This window comes from Pelophylax lessonae (genome assembly GCF_965119305.1).
Source record: "Pelophylax lessonae genome assembly, contig: HAP1_SCAFFOLD_633, whole genome shotgun sequence".
In the NCBI taxonomy this organism is placed as follows: Eukaryota; Metazoa; Chordata; class Amphibia; order Anura; family Ranidae; genus Pelophylax; species Pelophylax lessonae.
In genome coordinates this window covers 4,859-28,864 of record NW_028119712.1, presented here as the reverse complement: position 1 = coordinate 28,864, position 24,006 = coordinate 4,859, and the positions used below count along the sequence as shown (strand labels likewise).

At 47.2% G+C, this 24,006-nt stretch overlaps 1 protein-coding gene across 1 annotated transcript in view; it reads left to right on the top strand.

Moving 5' to 3' along the window:
* Positions 1–23,715, top strand: part of LOC309544023 (ena/VASP-like protein) — a gene marked incomplete at both ends in the record, with an annotated part of 61,762 nt that extends 38,047 nt beyond the window's left edge. The window contains 6 exons of the mRNA XM_082276418.1: positions 5,926–6,173; positions 6,824–6,945; positions 11,743–11,803; positions 19,994–20,054; positions 22,646–22,712; positions 22,806–23,715. Coding sequence (XP_082132544.1) covers positions 5,926–6,173; positions 6,824–6,945; positions 11,743–11,803; positions 19,994–20,054; positions 22,646–22,712; positions 22,806–23,715 — 1,469 coding nt within the window. The remainder of the gene's footprint in view (positions 1–5,925; positions 6,174–6,823; positions 6,946–11,742; positions 11,804–19,993; positions 20,055–22,645; positions 22,713–22,805) is intronic.
* Between the last annotated feature and the right edge of the window lie 291 nt (positions 23,716–24,006).

The window sequence follows — 24,006 nt, the reverse complement described above, 5'->3', positions numbered from 1 at the left end:
GGTCAGTTGATGGTGTAATCTTCTATAGTCCTTATAGTTGGGTCAGTTGATGGTGTAATCTTCTATAGTCCTTATAGTTCCGTCAGTTGATGGTGTAATCTTCTATAGTCCTTATAGTTTGGTCAGTTGATGGTGTAATCTTCCATAGTCCTTATAGTTCCGTCAGTTGATGGTGTAATCTTCTATAGTCCTTATAGTTTGGTCAGTTGATGGTGTAATCTTCCATAGTCCTTATAGTTCCGTCAGTTGATGGTGTAATCTTCTATAGTCCTTATAGTTGGGTCAGTTGATGGTGTAATCTTCCATAGTCCTTATAGTTGGGTCAGTTGATGGTGTAATCTTCTATAGTCCTTATAGTTGGGTCAGTTGATGGTGTAATCTTCTATAGTCCTTATAGTTTGGTCAGTTGATGGTGTAATCTTCTATAGTCCTTATAGTTTGGTCAGTTGATGGTGTAATCTTCTATAGTCCTCATAGTTTGGTCAGTTGATGGTGTAATCTTCCATAGTCCTTATAGTTTGGTCAGTTGATGGTGTAATCTTCTATAGTCCTCATAGTTCCGTCAGTTGATGGTGTAATCTTCTATAGTCCTCATAGTTGGGTCAGTTGATGGTTTAATCTTCTATAGTCCTCATAGTTGGGTCAGTTGATGGTGTAATCTTCCATAGTCCTTATAGTTTGGTCAGTTGATGGTGTAATCTTCCATAGTCCTCATAGTTTGGTCAGTTGATGGTGTAATCTTCCATAGTCCTTATAGTTTGGTCAGTTGATGGTGTAATCTTCCATAGTCCTCATAGTTTGGTCAGTTGATGGTGTAATCTTCTATAGTCCTTATAGTTGGGTCAGTTGATGGTGTAATCTTCTATAGTCCTTATAGTTGGGTCAGTTGATGGTGTAATCTTCTATAGTCCTCATAGTTTGGTCAGTTGATGGTGTAATCTTCTATAGTCCTTATAGTTGGGTCAGTTGATGGTGTAATCTTCTATAGTCCTTATAGTTTGGTCAGTTGATGGTGTAATCTTCTATAGTCCTTATAGTTGGGTCAGTTGATGGTGTAATCTTCTATAGTCCTTATAGTTTGGTCAGTTGATGGTGTAATCTTCCATAGTCCTTATAGTTGGGTCAGTTGATGGTGTAATCTTCCATAGTCCTTATAGTTGGGTCAGTTGATGGTGTAATCTTCCATAGTCCTTATAGTTGGGTCAGTTGATGGTGTAATCTTCTATAGTCCTTATAGTTCCGTCAGTTGATGGTGTAATCTTCTATAGTCCTTATAGTTTGGTCAGTTGATGGTGTAATCTTCCATAGTCCTTATAGTTCCGTCAGTTGATGGTGTAATCTTCTATAGTCCTTATAGTTTGGTCAGTTGATGGTGTAATCTTCCATAGTCCTTATAGTTCCGTCAGTTGATGGTGTAATCTTCTATAGTCCTTATAGTTGGGTCAGTTGATGGTGTAATCTTCTATAGTCCTTATAGTTTGGTCAGTTGATGGTGTAATCTTCTATAGTCCTCATAGTTTGGTCAGTTGATGGTGTAATCTTCTATGGTCCTCATAGTTTGGTCAGTTGATGGTGTAATCTTCTATAGTCCTTATAGTTTGGTCAGTTGATGGTGTAATCTTCTATGGTCCTCATAGTTTGGTCAGTTGATGGTGTAATCTTCCATAGTCCTTATAGTTTGGTCAGTTGATGGTGTAATCTTCTATAGTCCTCATAGTTCCGTCAGTTGATGGTGTAATCTTCTATAGTCCTTATAGTTTGGTCAGTTGATGGTGTAATCTTCTATAGTCCTCATAGTTGGGTCAGTTGATGGTTTAATCTTCTATAGTCCTCATAGTTGGGTCAGTTGATGGTGTAATCTTCCATAGTCCTCATAGTTTGGTCAGTTGATGGTGTAATCTTCCATAGTCCTCATAGTTTGGTCAGTTGATGGTGTAATCTTCTATAGTCCTTATAGTTGGGTCAGTTGATGGTGTAATCTTCCATAGTCCTTATAGTTTGGTCAGTTGATGGTGTAATCTTCCATAGTCCTCATAGTTTGGTCAGTTGATGGTGTAATCTTCTATAGTCCTTATAGTTGGGTCAGTTGATGGTGTAATCTTCTATAGTCCTCATAGTTTGGTCAGTTGATGGTGTAATCTTCTATAGTCCTTATAGTTGGGTCAGTTGATGGTGTAATCTTCTATAGTCCTTATAGTTTGGTCAGTTGATGGTGTAATCTTCCATAGTCCTTATAGTTTGGTCAGTTGATGGTGTAATCTTCCATAGTCCTCATAGTTTGGTCAGTTGATGGTGTAATCTTCTATAGTCCTTATAGTTGGGTCAGTTGATGGTGTAATCTTCTATAGTCCTCATAGTTTGGTCAGTTGATGGTGTAATCTTCTATAGTCCTTATAGTTGGGTCAGTTGATGGTGTAATCTTCTATAGTCCTTATAGTTTGGTCAGTTGATGGTGTAATCTTCTATAGTCCTTATAGTTGGGTCAGTTGATGGTGTAATCTTCTATAGTCCTTATAGTTTGGTCAGTTGATGGTGTAATCTTCCATAGTCCTTATAGTTGGGTCAGTTGATGGTGTAATCTTCTATAGTCCTTATAGTTGGGTCAGTTGATGGTGTAATCTTCCATAGTCCTTATAGTTGGGTCAGTTGATGGTGTAATCTTCTATAGTCCTTATAGTTCCGTCAGTTGATGGTGTAATCTTCTATAGTCCTTATAGTTTGGTCAGTTGATGGTGTAATCTTCCATAGTCCTTATAGTTCCGTCAGTTGATGGTGTAATCTTCTATAGTCCTTATAGTTTGGTCAGTTGATGGTGTAATCTTCCATAGTCCTTATAGTTCCGTCAGTTGATGGTGTAATCTTCTATAGTCCTTATAGTTTGGTCAGTTGATGGTGTAATCTTCCATAGTCCTTATAGTTCCGTCAGTTGATGGTGTAATCTTCTATAGTCCTTATAGTTGGGTCAGTTGATGGTGTAATCTTCTATAGTCCTTATAGTTTGGTCAGTTGATGGTGTAATCTTCTATAGTCCTCATAGTTTGGTCAGTTGATGGTGTAATCTTCTATGGTCCTCATAGTTTGGTCAGTTGATGGTGTAATCTTCTATAGTCCTTATAGTTTGGTCAGTTGATGGTGTAATCTTCTATGGTCCTCATAGTTTGGTCAGTTGATGGTGTAATCTTCCATAGTCCTTATAGTTTGGTCAGTTGATGGTGTAATCTTCTATAGTCCTCATAGTTCCGTCAGTTGATGGTGTAATCTTCTATAGTCCTTATAGTTTGGTCAGTTGATGGTGTAATCTTCTATAGTCCTCATAGTTGGGTCAGTTGATGGTTTAATCTTCTATAGTCCTCATAGTTGGGTCAGTTGATGGTGTAATCTTCCATAGTCCTCATAGTTTGGTCAGTTGATGGTGTAATCTTCCATAGTCCTCATAGTTTGGTCAGTTGATGGTGTAATCTTCTATAGTCCTTATAGTTGGGTCAGTTGATGGTGTAATCTTCCATAGTCCTTATAGTTTGGTCAGTTGATGGTGTAATCTTCCATAGTCCTCATAGTTTGGTCAGTTGATGGTGTAATCTTCTATAGTCCTTATAGTTGGGTCAGTTGATGGTGTAATCTTCTATAGTCCTCATAGTTTGGTCAGTTGATGGTGTAATCTTCTATAGTCCTTATAGTTGGGTCAGTTGATGGTGTAATCTTCTATAGTCCTTATAGTTTGGTCAGTTGATGGTGTAATCTTCCATAGTCCTTATAGTTTGGTCAGTTGATGGTGTAATCTTCCATAGTCCTCATAGTTTGGTCAGTTGATGGTGTAATCTTCTATAGTCCTTATAGTTGGGTCAGTTGATGGTGTAATCTTCTATAGTCCTCATAGTTTGGTCAGTTGATGGTGTAATCTTCTATAGTCCTTATAGTTGGGTCAGTTGATGGTGTAATCTTCTATAGTCCTTATAGTTTGGTCAGTTGATGGTGTAATCTTCTATAGTCCTTATAGTTGGGTCAGTTGATGGTGTAATCTTCTATAGTCCTTATAGTTTGGTCAGTTGATGGTGTAATCTTCCATAGTCCTTATAGTTGGGTCAGTTGATGGTGTAATCTTCTATAGTCCTTATAGTTGGGTCAGTTGATGGTGTAATCTTCCATAGTCCTTATAGTTGGGTCAGTTGATGGTGTAATCTTCTATAGTCCTTATAGTTCCGTCAGTTGATGGTGTAATCTTCTATAGTCCTTATAGTTTGGTCAGTTGATGGTGTAATCTTCCATAGTCCTTATAGTTCCGTCAGTTGATGGTGTAATCTTCTATAGTCCTTATAGTTTGGTCAGTTGATGGTGTAATCTTCCATAGTCCTTATAGTTCCGTCAGTTGATGGTGTAATCTTCTATAGTCCTTATAGTTGGGTCAGTTGATGGTGTAATCTTCTATAGTCCTTATAGTTTGGTCAGTTGATGGTGTAATCTTCTATAGTCCTCATAGTTTGGTCAGTTGATGGTGTAATCTTCTATGGTCCTCATAGTTTGGTCAGTTGATGGTGTAATCTTCTATAGTCCTTATAGTTTGGTCAGTTGATGGTGTAATCTTCTATGGTCCTCATAGTTTGGTCAGTTGATGGTGTAATCTTCCATAGTCCTTATAGTTTGGTCAGTTGATGGTGTAATCTTCTATAGTCCTCATAGTTCCGTCAGTTGATGGTGTAATCTTCTATAGTCCTTATAGTTTGGTCAGTTGATGGTGTAATCTTCTATAGTCCTCATAGTTGGGTCAGTTGATGGTTTAATCTTCTATAGTCCTCATAGTTGGGTCAGTTGATGGTGTAATCTTCCATAGTCCTCATAGTTTGGTCAGTTGATGGTGTAATCTTCCATAGTCCTTATAGTTTGGTCAGTTGATGGTGTAATCTTCCATAGTCCTCATAGTTTGGTCAGTTGATGGTGTAATCTTCTATAGTCCTTATAGTTGGGTCAGTTGATGGTGTAATCTTCTATAGTCCTTATAGTTGGGTCAGTTGATGGTGTAATCTTCTATAGTCCTCATAGTTTGGTCAGTTGATGGTGTAATCTTCTATAGTCCTTATAGTTGGGTCAGTTGATGGTGTAATCTTCTATAGTCCTTATAGTTTGGTCAGTTGATGGTGTAATCTTCCATAGTCCTTATAGTTGGGTCAGTTGATGGTGTAATCTTCTATAGTCCTTATACTTTGGTCAGTTGATGGTGTAATCTTCTATAGTCCTTATAGTTGGGTCAGTTGATGGTGTAATCTTCCATAGTCCTTATAGTTGGGTCAGTTGATGGTGTAATCTTCTATAGTCCTTATAGTTGGGTCAGTTGATGGTGTAATCTTCTATAGTCCTTATAGTTGGGTCAGTTGATGGTGTAATCTTCTATAGTCCTTATAGTTGGGTCAGTTGATGGTGTAATCTTCTATAGTCCTCATAGTTTGGTCAGTTGATGGTGTAATCTTCTATAGTCCTTATAGTTGGGTCAGTTGATGGTGTAATCTTCTATAGTCCTTATAGTTTGGTCAGTTGATGGTGTAATCTTCCATAGTCCTTATAGTTGGGTCAGTTGATGGTGTAATCTTCTATAGTCCTTATACTTTGGTCAGTTGATGGTGTAATCTTCTATAGTCCTTATAGTTGGGTCAGTTGATGGTGTAATCTTCCATAGTCCTTATAGTTGGGTCAGTTGATGGTGTAATCTTCTATAGTCCTTATAGTTGGGTCAGTTGATGGTGTAATCTTCTATAGTCCTTATAGTTGGGTCAGTTGATGGTGTAATCTTCTATAGTCCTTATAGTTGGGTCAGTTGATGGTGTAATCTTCTATAGTCCTTATAGTTTGGTCAGTTGATGGTGTAATGTTCTCCGGTCCTCGTACTGAAGAGGTCCTATAACGGTTCCTGTTTTTCTGCTCTTCTTTCCTAAGGTCCCATGGTTCCTCCTGGTCACCCTGCATCAACTGCTATGGTAGCTTCCATCGGGGTAGCACCTCCACCAGCTAGTGGTCCCCCGCCTCCACCGCCACCGGGTCCTCCACCACCAACGGGAGCCACCCCGCCACCTGCCCCTCCCCTCCCAGCCGGAGGAAGCCAAAGCGGGGTGGTGTACGAGGATAGCCCCGCCTCTGGGCTGGCTGCGGCTCTGGCCAGTGCCAAGCTGAGGAAAGTACAACGGGTGAGAATTTCCTCCTTCTTCCATCATTCTGATATGAAATGTAGAATGGCCTGCAGAACCCCATTCCATATCTAGGGGGCGACCTCAGGCACATCCAGCCAATCAGCAGCTCTGCCTGAGCTATGATCCTCCCCCTAATCTGAGATCACATGATGATGAGGAAGTCATAGAGGTTTGTTGTTTGTCTCCCCTTTTATTATATGCTGGGCAGAGTGACGGGGGGATGGGGATGGGGGGATGGGGGAGGAAATGATCTTATATCTCATTATTTATAACGTTGTTGCTAATAATAAAGTGAGAAACGTAATCCGATTAAATAGATAAAATATTACATATAAATATTTTGTATTTACCAATTGCAGCCAGCAGGGGGAGGTGCAGGATTACTCAGAGGGACACGCCCCCTTCATGTGTAGTCAGTTTACACAGTCTGCCACAAAGCATGCATGCGGTGTTCTCTCTATATTTGGAATAAAGTTTTTTAAACTTCTCTTTAACAAGAATGAATCCTGAATGTATCAGATTATAGAACTGGGAGAGGATGGGTTTGTAGTCACTTGTTGGGAGTTGTTGTTCTGGAATCATTCTTGTTGGGAGTTGTTGTTCTGGAATCACGGTTCCTCTTCTTCTATCATCCTTTCTATGTGAAGCCAGAAGACGTTTCCGGCACTTCCAGTCCCTGCGGGGCCAACAAAACCGATGCCAACCGAACAAGCAGCGGGGGAGGGGGAGGAGGACTCATGGAGGAGATGAACAAACTGCTAGCCAGGAGGTGAGTCCAAATCACAGATCATTAAACCATTCTAGATATCATTTACCATGACAGTATAATGAGGCATGAGGTACAGACAATGCTGGGCTTTCTTATAATTCACTATAATATGGAGGACAATGCTGGACTTTCCTATTACTCAGTAGATCATGGGGGACAATGCTGGACTTTCCTATTACTGAGTAGATCATGGAGGACAATGCTGTGCTTTCTTATTACTCAGTAGATCATGGAGGACAATGCTGGACTTTCTTATTACTCAGTAGATCATGGAGGACAATGCTGGGCTTTCTTATTACTCAGTAGATCATGGAGGACAATGCTGGGCTTTCTTATTACTCAGTAGATCATGGAGGACAATGCTGGGCTTTCTTATTGCTCAGTAGATCATGGAGGACAATGCTGGGCTTTCTTATTACTCAGTAGATCATGGAGGACAATGCTGGACTTTCCTATTACTCAGTAGATCATGGAGGACAATGCTGGACTTTCCTATTACTCAGTAGATCATGGAGGACAATGCTGGGCTTTCTTGTTACTCAGTAGATCATGGAGGACAATGCTGGGCTTTCTTGTTACTCAGTAGATCATGGAGGACAATGCTGGACTTTCTTATTACTCAGTAGATCATGGACGACAATGCTGGGCTTTCTTGTTACTCAGTAGATCATGGAGGACAATGCTGGGCTTTCTTGTTACTCAGTAGATCATGGAGGACAATGCTGGACTTTCTTATTACTCAGTAGATCATGGAGGACAATGCTGGACTTTCCTATTACTCAGTAGATCATGGAGGACAATGCTGGGCTTTCTTGTTACTCAGTAGATCATGGAGGACAATGCTGGGCTTTCTTATTACTCAGTAGATCATGGAGGACAATGCTGGGCTTTCTTATTACTCAGTAGATCATGGAGGACAATGCTGGGCTTTCTTAGTACTCAGTAGATCATGGAGGACAATGCTGGGCTTTAGTAACATTGAGAATATTGGAAGAATTCCTGATAAAGTCTAACATTCATTGCAGCTTCTGCTCCTTAGATGTGGTGGCTGCAGTGGAATTTATAGTTAATACTTTGGTTGAAGGCCTCGTGTATCGGATGTAGAGGCTGAGACGTCCCGTAGTGTGAGGTCCCCAATGCCATGTCAGTGAATGGCTGTTGGCAGTTGTAAGCTTATCTGTGCATGCGCCTACAGTGAGTTTCTGTGAATACACTTCTCACAGTATGCATTTGAAGCTCTTGGATGTGCAGCATCATCTAGCTCTTTCCTCCCCAGCCTGACTGCCCCTGACCCCCACCCCTTTCATTCATTGGACTTCAGTTTAATGTTTGCATTACTCCTCCTAGTGACCACTGAGGGCTCTTGGGAGGAGTACTGAGGTGGGGGCTGGGATGTTTTTAGGAAGCCCCTCCCACCAGCCATGATCTTCCTGCATTGCACTGAGAAGCACAGAGACCCGGTGATGATGTCACTGAGTCTAAAATAAGATATGAAAAAAAAGGGAAAGGTTTGATTTATAAATGTGATTATCGCACGCCAGTGCCTGGCTGTAATACTCCCAACTCCGCCTTTCCATTTCTGCTAATGCCCCCACTGCTGCCCTGACCTGACCCGACCTCTCAGACCAATGCACCCCCCTATCCCACATATACCAAATCCTACTAAAAATTGTCCTACCACAAGACCCTCCATTTATGGCTAAATGGGAACAAGGACTCAATTGTTCTAATAGCGACTTCAACTGGGATAAAATCCCGACATTTCCCATAAGACCTCCATTTCTTCTAGAGCGCCACTATAAGATCCTTGCCAGATGGCATCGATGCCCAACTACTTTACTCACCCCGAATACGTGCTGGAGGTTCCGTGTCACATATCTGATATCCCCGTTCTGGGACAAAATATTTCCACTCTGTTATGAATTAATCAGGGACACAATTCCCCACTGATCAGATGCTCTCCATGTTACCTACAAAGGGCCGCCTTCCATACTTTTTGACGGCAACATTGAACGGTCATTGCTAGGGCTTGGCGGAAAACGCAGCCCCCGTCCTTCGTGGATTGGGCCAGCAAAATGGACTCCATAGGCCGTATGGAGAGATTTATTTCTTGGGACGCAGGCAAAGATGAGGAAAATACGGTGTCCTGGTCACCTGGTCAGTCTGGAATCACTTTCCGCATTCCCCTGAATTGACTTCCTATCTATGACCTTTTTTGGTACAATAATTAATCCTACTCTCCTTCTTTTCAGACTACGCAGAATACTCCCCATTATTAACGCCTGGGTCTCATACTCCCTTTCACTCTTCTTTCCCCCCCCTTTTTTTTTTTTTTTTAATTCTTCCTTTTCCTTACTCCCCTCTTTTGATGCTTACCTTTCTGCGGTCTCAATGCCCGGGACATCAACGCTCTGTTATATATTTACTATAAGGTGCTTAATAGAATTGACTGCTATACCATCCACTTGCTTAAATGGACTCAGGCCTTGGTCGCCTGCATATAAGAAACGCACAGAACCACATGTCGTTCTAAAGTATTATATCCAATCAGTGGCGGCTGGTGTTGAATATCTTTGGGGGGGGGCGCAAACAGAAAAATGTAATAGGTATTGCTTTGCGGCAAAAAACGCTGTAAAAAATTACGTGACTTTGAGGTCACAAAAGTGTGAAAGGGGCCTTCAGTAATCAAGGTATAGTGTGCCCCCTTCAATGCAGAGTGACCAGCGTGCCCCCTACAATGCAGAGTGACCAGCGTGCCCCCTTTCAATGCAGAGAGACCAGCGTGCCGCCTTTCAATGCAGAGTGACCAGCGTGCCGCCTTTCAATGCAGAGAGACCAGCGTGCCCCCCTTTCAATGCAGAGTCTGCAGCGTGGCCCCTTTCAATGCAGAGAGACCAGCGTGCCCCCTTTCAATGCAGAGCGACCAGCGTGCCCCCTTTCAATGCAGAGTGACCAGCGTGCCCCCTTTCAATGCAGAGTGACCAGCGTGCCCCCTTTCAATGCAGAGTGACCAGCGTGCCCCCTTTCAATGCAGAGTGACCAGCGTGCCCCCTTTCAATGCAGAGTGACCAGCATGCCCTCTTTCAATTCAATGCAGAGAGACCAGCATGCCCCCTTTCAATGCACAGTATCCAGCGTGCCCCCTTTCAATGCAGAGAGACCATCGTGCCCCCTTTCAATGCAGAGTGTCCAGCGTGCCCCCTTTCAATGCAGAGTGTCCATTGTGCCCCCTTTCAATGCAGAGTGTCCAGCGTGCCCCCTTTCAATCCAGAGTGTCCAGCGTGCCCCCTTTCAATGCAGAGTGTCCAGCGTGCCCCCTTTCAATGCAGAGTGTCCAGCGTGCCCCCTTTCAATGCAGAGTGTCCAGCGTGCCCCCTTTCAATGCAGAGTGTCCAGCGTGCCCCCTTTCAATGCAGAGTGTCCAGCGTGCCCCCTTTCAATGCAGAGTGTCCAGCGTGCCCTCTTTCAATGCAGAGTGTCCAGCGTGCCCCCTTTCAGTTCAATGCAGAGAGACCAGCATGCCCCCTTTCAATGCAGAGTCTCCAGCGTGGTCTTTTTCAATGCAGAGAGACCAGCGTGCCCCCTTTCAATGCAGAGTGACCACAGTATGCTCCCTTTCAATCCAGAAAGACCAGTGTGCCGCCTTTCAATGCAGAGTGACCAGCGTGCCCCCTTTCAATGCTGAATGACCAGCATGCTACCTTTCAATGCAGAGAGACCATTGTGCCCCCTTTCAATGCAGAGTGACCAGCATGCCCCCTTTCAATGCTGAATGACCAGCGTGCTACCTTTCAATGCAGAGAGACCATTGTGCCCCCTTTCAATGCAGAGTGACCAGCGTGCCCCCTTTCAATGCAGAGTGACCAGCATGCCCCCTTTCAATGCAGAGAGACCAGCATGCCCCATTTCAATGCAGAGTGTCCAGCGTGCCCCCTTTCAATGCAGAGTGACCAGCGTGCCCCTTTTAATGCAGAGAGACCATTGTGCCCCCTTTCAATGCAGAGTGACCAGCATGCCCCCTTTCAATGCAGAGAGACCAGCGTGCCCCCTTACAATGCAGAGAGACCAGAGTGCCCCCTTTCAATGCAGAGTGTCCAGCGTGCCCCCTTTCAATGCAGAGTGTCCAGCGTGCCCCCTTTCAATGCAGAGTGTCCAGCGTGCCCCCTTTCAATGCAGAGTGTCCAGCGTGCCGTGACCCCCCCCCCCCCCTGGGACCAGTGCGCTTATCTGCAGCGGCAGCTTCTCCTCAGTCCCCCGCGTCTCCTCGAGTCCTCCCGACGACTCCTCGGCCAATGGCATGGGTTTGCCTTTCGGCCAATCAGGAAGCGGGTCTCGGACTGGCCAGGAGGAGGATCCATGTGACAATAGCAAATTTTCATTCGCTATCGTCACACAATGGGTGGGCTCCGGGCGCACTGCTCTGCGCCCCCGGGTCCACCCTTTTATGAAGCCTATTCGAGCCTCTGGCTCTAATCAGGTCATTCAGAAAAAAAAAAACCCCATTAAACTCCATGCTTCCGGCGCCCCACATGTAGATTAGAGGGCCGGACGCATGGATAGGGATTGCGGCGCCCCTGCACCTCCAACGTATCAGCCGCCACTGTATCCAATACCGATGACCTATTGTTATTATTGCTATATTTTGTACTGATCACGATTTCTTCCCTTGTTTTTGTTCTACGCACTTTTACATTTCAATAAAAACAGAATAAACATAAAAATTTTCAGATTGCTGATGGGGGAGGGGGGCCGGAGACGGTAAAAGATTTATGTTTTTGTGTTGTGTTCTCGTTGTAGAAGAAAAGCAGCTTCACAATCCGAAAAACCCGGAGACAAAAAAGAAGAGGAATGCCAAAATGTGAGTGAATGAATGGATGAGATCTCGCTGGATGTTGTCACCAGAGCCAATCAAATCAGAGCACTCAATTCAGGCACCGGATTGGTGGCTGCAGAGACATTGAGCCTGGGTTCACACTGATGGGGTGCGGGACACCCCAAGAATCGCAGCACATGCACACCAATCTCGTGCAGGATCCTTTTTTTATGTCGGCAGAGGAATCGGATCGCGTGGCTGTTCACACCCCACACCGCATTTTACAAACCGATTCCGGGGTCTCCCTAATTTGAATAGAATTCTAGGCAAAACCTTTTTTATTTTGGATGGAGTAATGGGGGGTTAGAACCCCCAGTCAGATTTTTTTTCACCATCTGTGTCCCCATTGGGGAGATTTCTCTTCACTTCCTGTCCTATAGCCAAACAGGAAGTTAGAGGAAGTCCCTGCAAATTAAAAGAATTCCTTGGGGACCCCCCATGTCACCAGAACTAGTGTCCCTATTGGAAGATGTCTGGGGGAAACCTAAAATTTTGGATTTTTTTTACTTTCAATGATAATGGTAACCTGGAGAAATAAAGAGGAGGAATCTCACTGTTGGGGACGCAGACAGCAATAAAAACTGACAGAGGGTCTCCCCCCTCCATCCCCTCCATCCCCCTCCATCCAACACTAAAATAAAAGTTTTGCCTTTCGTTACGCTTTAACCACTTCCCTCCCAATCCAATTCTGACACTTTCTACAAATCATCTTTTTTTTTTGTCAGAAAACTCCTCAGAACCCCCAAACATTATATATATATATATATTTTAGCGGAGAAAAAACAGTTTCATGGTTTAAAAAAATGTGAAAGATAAAGTTACGCCGAGTAAATAAATACCAAACATGTCACCCTTTACACCTGCGCACACTCCTGGAATGGCGACAAACTACGGTACTAAAAAATCTCCATAGGCGATGCTTTAACATTTTTTCAGGTTAACATTTTAGAGTTACAGAGAAGGTCCAGGGATAGAATTATTACCCTCACTCTCGCTCTAATCGCAGTCGTGGCGTGATGCAGAGGAAGTGGCGTGACACGGGAGAAGTGGCGTGACACGGTGGAAGTGGCGTGATGCTTGGGGAAGTGGTGTGACGCGGCACAAGTGGCGTGACGGGGGGGGAAGTGGCGCGGCGGGGGGGGGGGCAAGTGGTATGATGCGGCAGAAGTGGCGTGACGGGGGGAAAGTGGTGTGACGGAAGGGAAGTGGCGTGACCCAGGGGGAAGTTGCATGACGCAGGGGGAAGTGGCGTGACGGGGGGAAGTAGCGTGACGGGGGGAAGTGGCGTGATGGGGGGGAAGTGGCGTGACGCGGGAGAAGTGGCATGACACGGGGGAAATGGCATGATGGTGGGGAAGTGGCATGACGTAGGGGGAAGTGACGTGACACAGGGGAAGTGAAGTGATGGGGGAAGTGGCGTGATGCGGGAGAAGTGGTGTGGCGGGGGGATGTGGCATGACGCGGCGGAAGTGGCGTGGCGGGGGAAGTGGTATGATGTGGGGGAAGTGGCGTGACGGGGGGGGAAGTGGTGTGACGGGGGAAGTGGCGTGACGGGGGAAGTGGCGTGACGGGGGAAGTGGCGTGACCGGGGGGAAGTGGCGTGACGGGGGGGAAGTGGCGTGACACGGGAGAAGTGGCGTGACACGGGGGAAATGGCATGATGGTGGGGAAGTGGCATGACGTAGGAGGAAGTGACGTGACACAGGGGAAGTGAAGTGACGGGAGAAGTGGCGTGACGGGGGGGGAAGTGACATGACGCAGGAGAAGTGGCGTGACGGGGGGAAGTGGCGTGACGCGTGGGGAAGTGACGAGACGGGGGGGAAGTGGCGTGACACGGGGGGGAAATGGCGTGACGGTGGGGAAGTGGCGTGACACAGGGGAAATGGCGTGATGCCTGGGGAAGTGGCGTGATGTGGAGAAAGTGGCGTGACACGGGGGGAAGTGCTTAGCATAGAGCGGCACGTTTCTGGATAAAATGAGGGTTTTTTGCTTGGAATAACGATGACGATTCTCGGCTGTAAATCTTCTTTCACATTATACAAAAAATTGTCTAACTTTCCGTTTTTTTGTTTTTTATTTATTGGCGAGTTTTTTTTCCCAAATTATTGCGTTTGAAGGACCGCTACGTAAATAGCGTGTGACATGAAATAAAATGTCTCCTGTAACTCTGCAATCGGTTGGGATTTTGATGCAGAATCCGCAGCGAGTTCGGAGTGATTCCAGCCTGATTGTTGTCTTTTGTTTGTTAGAGTATTTGGGAAGATCCAGAGGTGGGGGGAGGGGGGATCTGAAGTGAACCCCACCAATATGGAGGTACGGCTTTACGATGAGAAGTATTTGCCGGGGGGAGGGGCAGTAGTTTGTATTTTTGGGATATAATGGAAGCCGTCCAATCACCAGCGATGTACGCTTCTGGTGACTCCCGGGACCTCGTATATGGAAGACCCCGAAAGGACGGTTTGCGGTGTCAAATCTGATTGTCTCTCATCAGATTTCCCAGATTATGAGTGGCAGAATCTGATTGGTTCCCGTGGGTTCAGCCGTCTCCTCAGACTGATGCAGAAGGAAATACAGCGGGTAAAATAAGTATTGAACCCGTCACCATTTTTCTCAGTAAATCTCTTGCTATGACGGTTTTCCTCATGTCGGTAACAAGCCGTGCAATCCATCCATCCATCCATCCATACAAAGAAACCAAAACCAATCCCTTCATAAATGAAGTTCTGTGCAATAAAATGGAAGGACAGGGAAAAGTTTTGAACACATGAAGAGAGGGAGGTGTAAAAAGGCATGGATAGCCCAGACACCAGCTGCAATCTGTCAGTAATTAGAAGCAATTCTGCCCCTTGCCAGTGCAAATTACTATCATTACCAAGGTGTCACACAAGAAACATCTCATGATGGGTAAAAGCAAGGAGCTCTCTCAATATCTTCGCACCCTTATAGTTCCATACATTCTAATTGCATTGGTTACAGAAGGATTTCTGAATGTGCCAGTGAGCACTGTTGGGGCCATAATCTGGAAGTGGAAAGAACATAATTTAACCATAAACCGACCACGGCCAGGTGCTCCTCCCAAGATTTCTGACAGAGGAGTGAGAAGAAACATCAGAAGAGTTGTCCAAGAGCCAAGGAGCCCTTGTGGAGAGCTTCAGAAAGACCTGGAATTAGTGGACACAATAAGTATTGCAGTCACCCGCCATGGCCTTAGGTTTGCTGCACAACATTTAGACAAGCCGGGGGAAATATGGGGAGAATATCGTCAGCTCCGGGAGAAATATCAACAACCTGAGATATGAAGACAATACCACCCTAATGGCAGAAAATGAAGAAGACCTAAAGAGTCTCCTAATGAAGGTGAAAGAGGGGAGCGCAAAAGCTGGCCTGAAATTGGCAACCGGTCCAATCACTCCTTGGCAAATAGAAGGAGAAGAAATGGAAACAGTGACAGATCTCCAAGATCCCGGCAGACGGTGAATGTAGTCATGAAATGAAGACGTTTTCTTCTTGGGAGGAAAGTAATGGAAAACCTAGACAACATTCTAAAAAGCAGAGACCTCACCCTACCAACAAAGTGCCGTATAGTCATAGCTATGGTGTGCCCAGTACTAACCTATGGCTGGGAAAGTTGGACCATAAGGAAGGCTGAACACCGAAGAATTCATGCTTTTGAACGATGGTGTTGGAGGGGGGCGCAAAAATATTGGCAGTGTTAGTGATTTTTGCGCCCTCGGGTCAGCCTGCTCCCCAGGCAGCGTGCGGCTCCAATCTCGGCGGCGGCAGTGCTGGGCTCTCCAGAGCTTTGTCTCCGCCCACAGATGCGGCCAGTCAGCGGTCACATGACCGTGACATCATCAATCGGCGGCAGGCTGAATGGGGATGGTGAGTGCACTGGGGCTGTCAGAGGAGCCGCCACTCAGCACGATTATCATTAACAGCTTAACACTCTTTGTCTCCTCTCCACTCCCAGGCCCAAAGGACAGGCTGACCTGGGGACCCCCCCTCTCTCTGTCACCCCCCTGTCACCACACCCTCTCTCTGTCACCCCACCTCTCTCTGTCACCCCCCTCTCTCTCTGTCACCCTCCCTCTCTCTGTCACCCCCCTCTCTCTCTGTCACCCTTCTCTCTCTGTCACCCCCCCTCTCTCTGTCACCCCACCTCTCTCTGTCACCCCCCTCTCTCTCTCTGTCACCCCCCCTCTCTCTGTCACCCCCCTCTCTCTCTGTCACCCTTCTTTCTCTGTCACCCCCCCTCTCTCTGTCACCACACCCTCTCTCTGTCACCCCCCTCTCTCTCTGTCACCCCCCCTCTCTCTCTCTGCCACCCTTCTCTCTCTCTGTCACCCCCCCTCTCTCTCTCTCTGTCACCCCCCTCTCCCTGTCACCCCCCTCTCTCTCTCTGTAAACCCCCCCCCTGCTCTCTGTCAAACCCCCCTCTCTCTCTCTCTCTGTCACCCCCCCTCTCTCTGTCACCCCCCTCTCTCTCTGTCACCCCCTCTCTCTCTCTCTGTCACCCTTCTCTCTCTCTCTCTCTGTCACCATTCTCTCTCTGTCACCCCCCTCTCTCTCTGCCCCCCCCCTCTCTGTGTCACCACACCCTCTCTCTGTCACCCCCCTCTTTCTCTGTCACCCCCCCTCTCTCTCTGTCACCCCCTCTCTCTCTCTGTCACCGCTCTCTCTCTCTCTCTCTCTCTCTCTCTCTGTCACCCACCCTCTCTTTCCCTCTGTCACTCCCCTCTCTCTGTCACCCCCCCTCTCTCTCTCTCTGTCACCCCCCTCTCCTTGTCACCCCCTCTCTCTGTAAACCCCCCCTTGCTCTCTGTCAAACCCCCCTCTCTCTCTCTGTCACCCCACCTCTCTCTGTCACCCCCTCTCTCTCTGTCACCCCCTCTCTCTCTGTCACCCCCTCTCTCTCTGTCACCCCCCCTCTCTCTGTCACCCCACCTCTCTCTCTGTCACCCCCCCTCTCTCTGTCACCCCACCTCTCTCTCTGTCACCCCCCCTCTCTCTGTCACCCCCCTCTCTCTCTGTCACCCTTCTCTCTCTGTCACCCCCCCTCTCTCTGTCACCACACCCTCTCTCTGTCACCACACCCTCTCTCTGTCACCCCACCTCTCTCTGTCACCCCACCTCTCTCTGTCACCCCCCCTCTCTCTGTCACCCCCCCCTCTCTCTGTCACCCCCCTCTCTCTCTGTCACCCTTCTCTCTCTGTCACCCCCCTCTCTCTCTGTCACCCCCCCTCTCTCTCTCTGCCACCCTTCTCTCTCTCTGTCACCCCCCCTCTCTCTGTCACCCCCCCTCTCTCTGTCACCCCCCCTCTCTCTGTCACCCCCCTCTCTCTCTGTCACCCTTCTCTCTCTGTCACCCCCCTCTCTCTCTGTCACCCCCCCTCTCTCTCTCTGCCACCCTTCTCTCTCTCTGTCACCCCCCCTCTCTCTCTCTGTCACCCCCCTCTCCCTGTCACCCCCCCCCTCTCTCTCTCTCTCTCTCTGTAAACCCCCCCCTGCTCTCTGTCACCCCCCCTCTCTCTGTCACCACACCCTCTCTCTGTCACCCCCCCCCTCTCTCTCTGTCACCCCCCTCTCTCTCTCTGTCACCCTTCTCTCTCTCTGTCACCGCTCTCTCTCTGTCACCTGCCCTCTCTCTCCCTCTGTCACTCCCCTCTCTCTGTCACCCCCCCCTCTCTCTCTGTCACCCCCCTCTCCCTGTCACCCCCCTCTCTCTCTGTAAACCCCCCCTTGCTTTCTGTCAAACCCCCCTCTCTCTCTGTCAAACCCCCCCTCTCTCTCTTTCTCTCTCTGTCAAACCCCCCTCTCTCTCTCTGTCAAACCCCCCCTCTCTCTCTTTCTCTCTCTGTCAAACCCCCCCCTCTCTCTCTCTCTCCCTCTCTGTCAAACCCCCTCTCTCTCTCTCTGTCAAATCCCCCCTCTCCCTGTCACCTCCCCCTCTCTCTCTCTCTCTCTCTCTCTCTCTGTAAACCCCCCCCCCCCCTGCTCTCTGTCAAACCCCCCTCTCTCTCTGTCAAACCCCCCTCTCTCTCTGTCAAACCCCCCTCTCTCTTTGTCACCCCCCTCTCTCTCTCTCTCTGTCAAACCCTCCCTCTCTTGCTGTTCCCCCCTGGCACAGTGTTTGCCCATTAGAGACCTCTATACTGGGCCAACAAGGGACACCTGAGAAACTTTCAATTCCCTTGTATACATTTTTTTTTTTTTATGCAACAGGGAGGATTAGGAAACAAAATATCAGAGGTGGGGGACTCGAGTCACATGACTTGACTTAAGTCACCAGTTTGATGACTTGAGACTTGCTTGACAAAAATTAATAAGAGACTTGACTTTGACTTGAGACATATGACTCGAAATTACTTTACTTTTTTAAGTTATTAAATATTTGCATTTGCTCAAGAAGTGTTAAAGAAAAATGAATTCCTGTTATGTTTCTGACACCACAGTCACTTAAAACACCTCAGTGTGTTCTGATTTTTAGGACACTGGCTGTTTAACAATGGAAATACTTAACATGTTTTTAGTGACTTTGGTGTTGATGACCAGACGAAGGATTTTGAGCTGTTTGGGCATTCAAAGTGTTTCTTTAATATGCCAAGAAAAAAACACTAAGCAGTTTTGTTAATGTTGAAAATAAAAAAACAAAACCTTTCCTGACCCCTGACCCTGACCACTGACTTTTATCTGATTTAAAGGTGAAAATTGGGGTAGATCAGTATTTTGACTTGATTTGTGACTTCACCAAAATAAATGACTTGACTTTCTTTTCACCACAGTAACTTGGGACTTGCTTGAGACTTGCACATGTGTGACTATAATGCTGCATTTGTTTCTTTAGTTTCCCTTTACATGGTGTAGAACTCATATAGGAACATCGCCTTTTAAAAATGTAGAAGATGATTAAAATTGATCTGAACAAGAAAAAAAAAATGTATTTCTTCATGGGGGGGGGGGGGTGGAGCTGTGCTGATACAGCTCCTCGCCAAGGGCGCTGGAGACCCGAGGTACGCCTCTGAAAAGAAGACGGATAGATGGCATCATCCAAGCATTGAACATGAAGTTAAGCAGCTCTGGGGGGCAGTGGAGGACAGAAGAGCCTGGTGTACTATGGTCCCGGAGGTCACGAAGAGTCGGAGACGACTGAACAACAACAATAATCTGCTCAGATGAGACCAAAATTGAACCCTTTGGATGCCAAAATACACCCCATGTTTGGAGGTCACATCACCCTAAAAACACCCCCACACCAACAGTGAGGTTTGGAGGCGGGAACATCATGGTGTGGGCGGGGCTGTTTTTCAGCAAACTTCATACCATTGAAGGAAGGATGAATGGTGATAGAATGAGGGAGAACACAAAGCCAAGGAAACTCTCCATTGGGTTCAAAGAAAGAAGACAAAGCTGCTAGAATGGCTCAGCCAATCACCTGATTGAACGGACTAAAGATCCGATTCATAGAAGAGACCTTCAAAATCACAGCTGAGCAACGCATTGCGACTTCTCCATCCAGGAGCCTCCAGCTCGAAGGTCTCATCACCAACAAAGGATTTTCCACCAAGTATGAAAGTCAGGGGGTTCAAAACTTTTCCCTGTCCTTCCATTCCATTACACAGAACTTCATTTATAAATGGATTGGGTTTGGTGTCTTTGGATGGATGGATGGATGGATGGATGGATGGATGGATGGATTGCACGGCTTGTGGGGAACTTTTCATGTGACAGAAAGAGATTTACAGAGAAAAATAGTGACGGGTTCAATACTTATTTTACCCGCTGTGTATCCTTTGTCATGGAGAAAGCATGGAGTCTGATTGGTCACTATAAGATATGATGGGCGGAGTTCAGTGTCTGGCTGTATTCTCTGGCAGGAGTCTGATTGGTCACTATAAGATATGATGGGCGGAGTTCAGTGTCTGGCTGTGTTCTCTGGCAGGAGTCTGATTGGTCACTATAAGATATGATGGGCGGAGTTCAGTGTCTGGCTGTGTTCTCTGGCAGGAGTCTGATTGGTCACTATAAGATATGATGGGCGGAGTTCAGTGTCTGGCTGTGTTCTCTGGCAGGAGTCTGATTGGTCACTATAAGATATGATGGGCGGAATTCAGTGTCTGGCTGTGTTCTCTGGCAGGAGTCTCCATGTCTCATTCTGTTTTCTCTTCCTGTGTTTAGGACGATTCCAGTCTCTCCTCTTCTCCCAACACTCGGGGCCCCACCCCCCAGAATTCTGCAGGTAAGATCGCACACCATCCCCCCTCTTATATCCATCTGTCCACCTGTCTATCAGTCCTAAATGTATCTGTCCCCTCATCCATCCGTCTGTCCCTCCATCCACTTGTCCCTCCATCCACTTGTCCCTCCATCCATCCATCCATCTGTCCCTCCATCCATCCATCCATCTGTCCCTCCGTCTGTCCCCTCATCCATCCGTCTGTCCCTCCATCCATCCATCCATCCATCTGTCCCTCCATCCATCCATCTGTCCCTCCATCTGTCCCTCCATCTGTCCCTCCATCCATCCATCTGTCCCCCCATCCATCCGTCTGTCCCTCCATCCATCCATCCATCTGTCCCTCCATCCATCCATCTGTCCCTCCATCTGTCCCTCCATCCATCCCTCCATCCATCCATCTGTCCCCCCATCCATCCGTCTGTCCCTCCATCCATCCACCTATCCATCCATCCGTCTGTCCCCTCATCCATCCTTCTGTCCATCCATCCATCCATCCATCTGTCCCTCCATCTGTCCCTCCATCAATCCATCCATCTGTCCCTCCATCCATCTGTCTCTCTGATGGACGGACAGATGGGGTGAATGATGGGGGATGGAGGATGGACAGACGGATGGATGGAATGAATAATGGGGGATGGACGTACAGATGGATGGATGGGGTGAATGATGGGGGGTGGATGGATGGGGTGAATGATGGGGGATGGACAGACGGAGGGATGGATGGATGGATGGATGGATAGGGTTAAAGATGGGGAATGGACAGATGGATTGATGGGGTGAATGATGGGGTATGGACAGATGGATGGACGGATGGATGGGGTGAATGACGGGGGGTGGATGGATGGATGGGGTGAATGATGGGGTATGAACAGATTAAATTGATTTTCCTCAAAATTCTACAAACCCCTCCCCCATAATGACAACGTGAGAGAAGTTTGTTTGAAATCTTTGCAAATTTATTAAAAATAAAATAGGAAAAAAACCCATGTACATAAGTATTCACACCCTTTGTCGTGTACATAAGTATTCACTCCCTTTGCCATGACACTCAGAATTGAGCTCAGGTTCCTCCTGTTTCCACTGATCATCCTTGAGATGTTTCTACAACTTGATTGGAGTCCACCTGTGGTAAATTCAGTTGATTGGACATGATTTGGAAAGGCACACACCTCTCTATATAAGGTCCCACAGGTAACAGTGCATGTCAGAGCACAAACCAAGCCATGAAGTCCAAGGAATTATCTGTAGACCTCGGAGACAGGATTGTATGGAGGCACAGATCGGGGGAAGGGTACAGAAACATTTCTGCAGCATTGAAAGTCCCAATGAGCACAGTGGTCTCCATCATCTGTAAATGGAAGAAGTTTGGAACCACCAGGACTCTTCCTAGAGCGGCCGCCCGGCCAAACTGAGTGATCGGGGGAGGGGGGCCTTAGTCAGGGAGGTGACCAAGAACCCGATGGTCACTCTGACAGAGCTCCAGCATTTCTCTGTGGAGAGAGGAGAACCTTCCAGAAGAACAACCATCTCTGCAGCACTCCACCAATCAGGTCTGTATGGGTGTGGCCAGACGGAAGCCACTCCTCAGTAAAAGTCACATGACAGCCCACCTGGAGTTTACCAAAAGGCACCTGAAGGACTCTCAGACCATGAGAAACAAAATTCTCTGCTCTGATGGAACAAAGATTGAACTCTTTGGCCTGAATGGCAAGCGTCATGTCTGGAGGAAACCAGGCACCGCTCATCACCTGGCCAATATCATCCCTACTGTGAAGCATGGTGGTGGCAGCATCATGGTGTGGGGAGGAACTGGGAGACTAGTCAGGATGGAGGGAAAGATGAATGCAGCAATGTACAGAGACATCCTTGATGAAAACCTCCTCCAGAGCGCTCTGGACCTCAGACTGGGGCGAAGGTTCATCTTCCAACAGGACAACGACCCTAAGCACACAGCCAAGATAACAAAGGAGCGGCTATGGGACAACTCTGTGAATGTCCTTGAGTGGCCCAGCCAGAGCCCAGACTTGAACCCGATTGAACGTCTCTGGAGAGATCTGAAAATGGCTGAGCACCGACCCTCCCCCATCCAACCTGATGGAGCTTGAGAGGTCCTGCAAAGAAGAATGGGAGAAACTGCCCAAAAATAGGAGTGCCGAGCTTGTAGCATCATACTCAGAAATACTGGAGGCTGGAATTGGTGCCAAAGGAGCTTCACCAAAGGATTGAGCAAAGGGGGTGAATACTTATGTACATGGCAAAGGGGGTGAATACTTATGTACATGGAAGTTTTTCCTTTTTAATAAATTTGCAAAGATTTCAAACAAACTTCTCTCACGTTGTCATTATGAGGGAGGGGTTTGTAGAATTTTGAGGAAAATAATGAATTTAATCCATGTTGGAATAAGGCTGTAACATAAAATGTTAAGTTAAGTGAATAAAAAGTGAAGCGCTGTGAGAACTTTCCGGATGCTCTGTATAATTCACATACATCATACATACTGTATATTACATTCTGTATATATCATGCTGTGGAGGAGGGGACTTTGTCTGACGGGGTGTTCTAATAATTCTAGATTGTGCTGTAATTGCAGACTTGGGGAAGAAGCCATGGGAAAGGAGTAACTCCGTTGAAAAGCCCGTCCCCTCATTACTCTCCAGGTAAGTGGCCGTCAGCCCAGATGTACTTTTGGTTGCATGAAGCGGATCTTGCAGTGCGCTCTATTCATCTGCTATCTCATTCCATTGCCATAGAACCCCTCCAGTGGTGAAGAGCCCAGAAGCTAAGAGCCCCATACAATCTCAGCCGCCCTCTAGGTACCAAAGCAAAGCCGCAGCCCTTGTTCCGTGCACGCGTCTGTGTCTGTCCCGCACCTCGTACTTCGTATCCCTGTGGTGTCACTCAAGTGTTTGCTCTTTATATGTTCAGACCAACAAGCAGTGGAGGGGGAACCTGCAGAATTTCAGAACCCATCCTTCCATACAGCCCGTCCTTCTTCAGAGCCCGTCCTTCTTCAGAGCCCGTCCTTCTTCAGAGCCCGTCCTTCTTCAGAGCCCGTCCTTCTTCAGAGCCCGTCCTTCTTCAGAGCCCGTCCTTCTTCAGAGCCCGTCCTTCCATAGAACCCATCCTTCCATACAGCCCTTCCTTCTTCAGAGCCCGTCCTTCTTCAGAGCCCGTCCTTCTTCAGAGCCCGTCCTTCTTCAGAGCCCGTCCTTCTTCAGAGCCCTTCCTTCTTCAGAGCCCGTCCTTCTTCAGAGCCCTTCCTTCTTCAGAGCCCGTCCTTTTTCAGAGCCCGTCCTTTTTCAGAGCCCGTCCTTCCATACAGCCCTTCCTTCTTCAGAGCCCGTCCTTCTTCAGAGCCCGTCCTTCTTCAGAGCCCGTCCTTCTTCAGAGCCCGTCCTTCTTCAGAGCCCGTCCTTCTTCAGAGCCCGTCCTTCTTCAGAGCCCGTCCTTCTTCAGAGCCCGTCCTTCCATAGAACCCATCCTTCCATACAGCCCTTCCTTCTTCAGAGCCCGTCCTTCTTCAGAGCCCGTCCTTCTTCAGAGCCCGTCCTTCTTCAGAGCCCGTCCTTCTTCAGAGCCCTTCCTTCTTCAGAGCCCTTCCTTCTTCAGAGCCCTTCCTTCTTCAGAGCCCGTCCTTCCATAGAGCCCGTCCTTCCATAGAGCCCGTCCTTCCATAGAGCCCGTCCTTCCATAGAACCCTTCCTTCTTCAGAGCCCGTCCTTCCATATTGCCCTTCCTTCTTCAGAGCCCGTCCTTCTTCAGATCCGTCCTTCTTCAGAGCCCTTCCTTCTTCAGAGCCCGTCCTTTAATAGAGCCCTTCCTTCTTCAGAGCCCGTCCTTTATTAGGGCCTGTCCTTCATTAGAGATCATCCTTCCTTAGAGCCCGTCCTTCCTTAGAGACTGTCCTTCCATAGAGCTCGTCCTTCCTTAAAGCCAGCCCATCATTAGAGC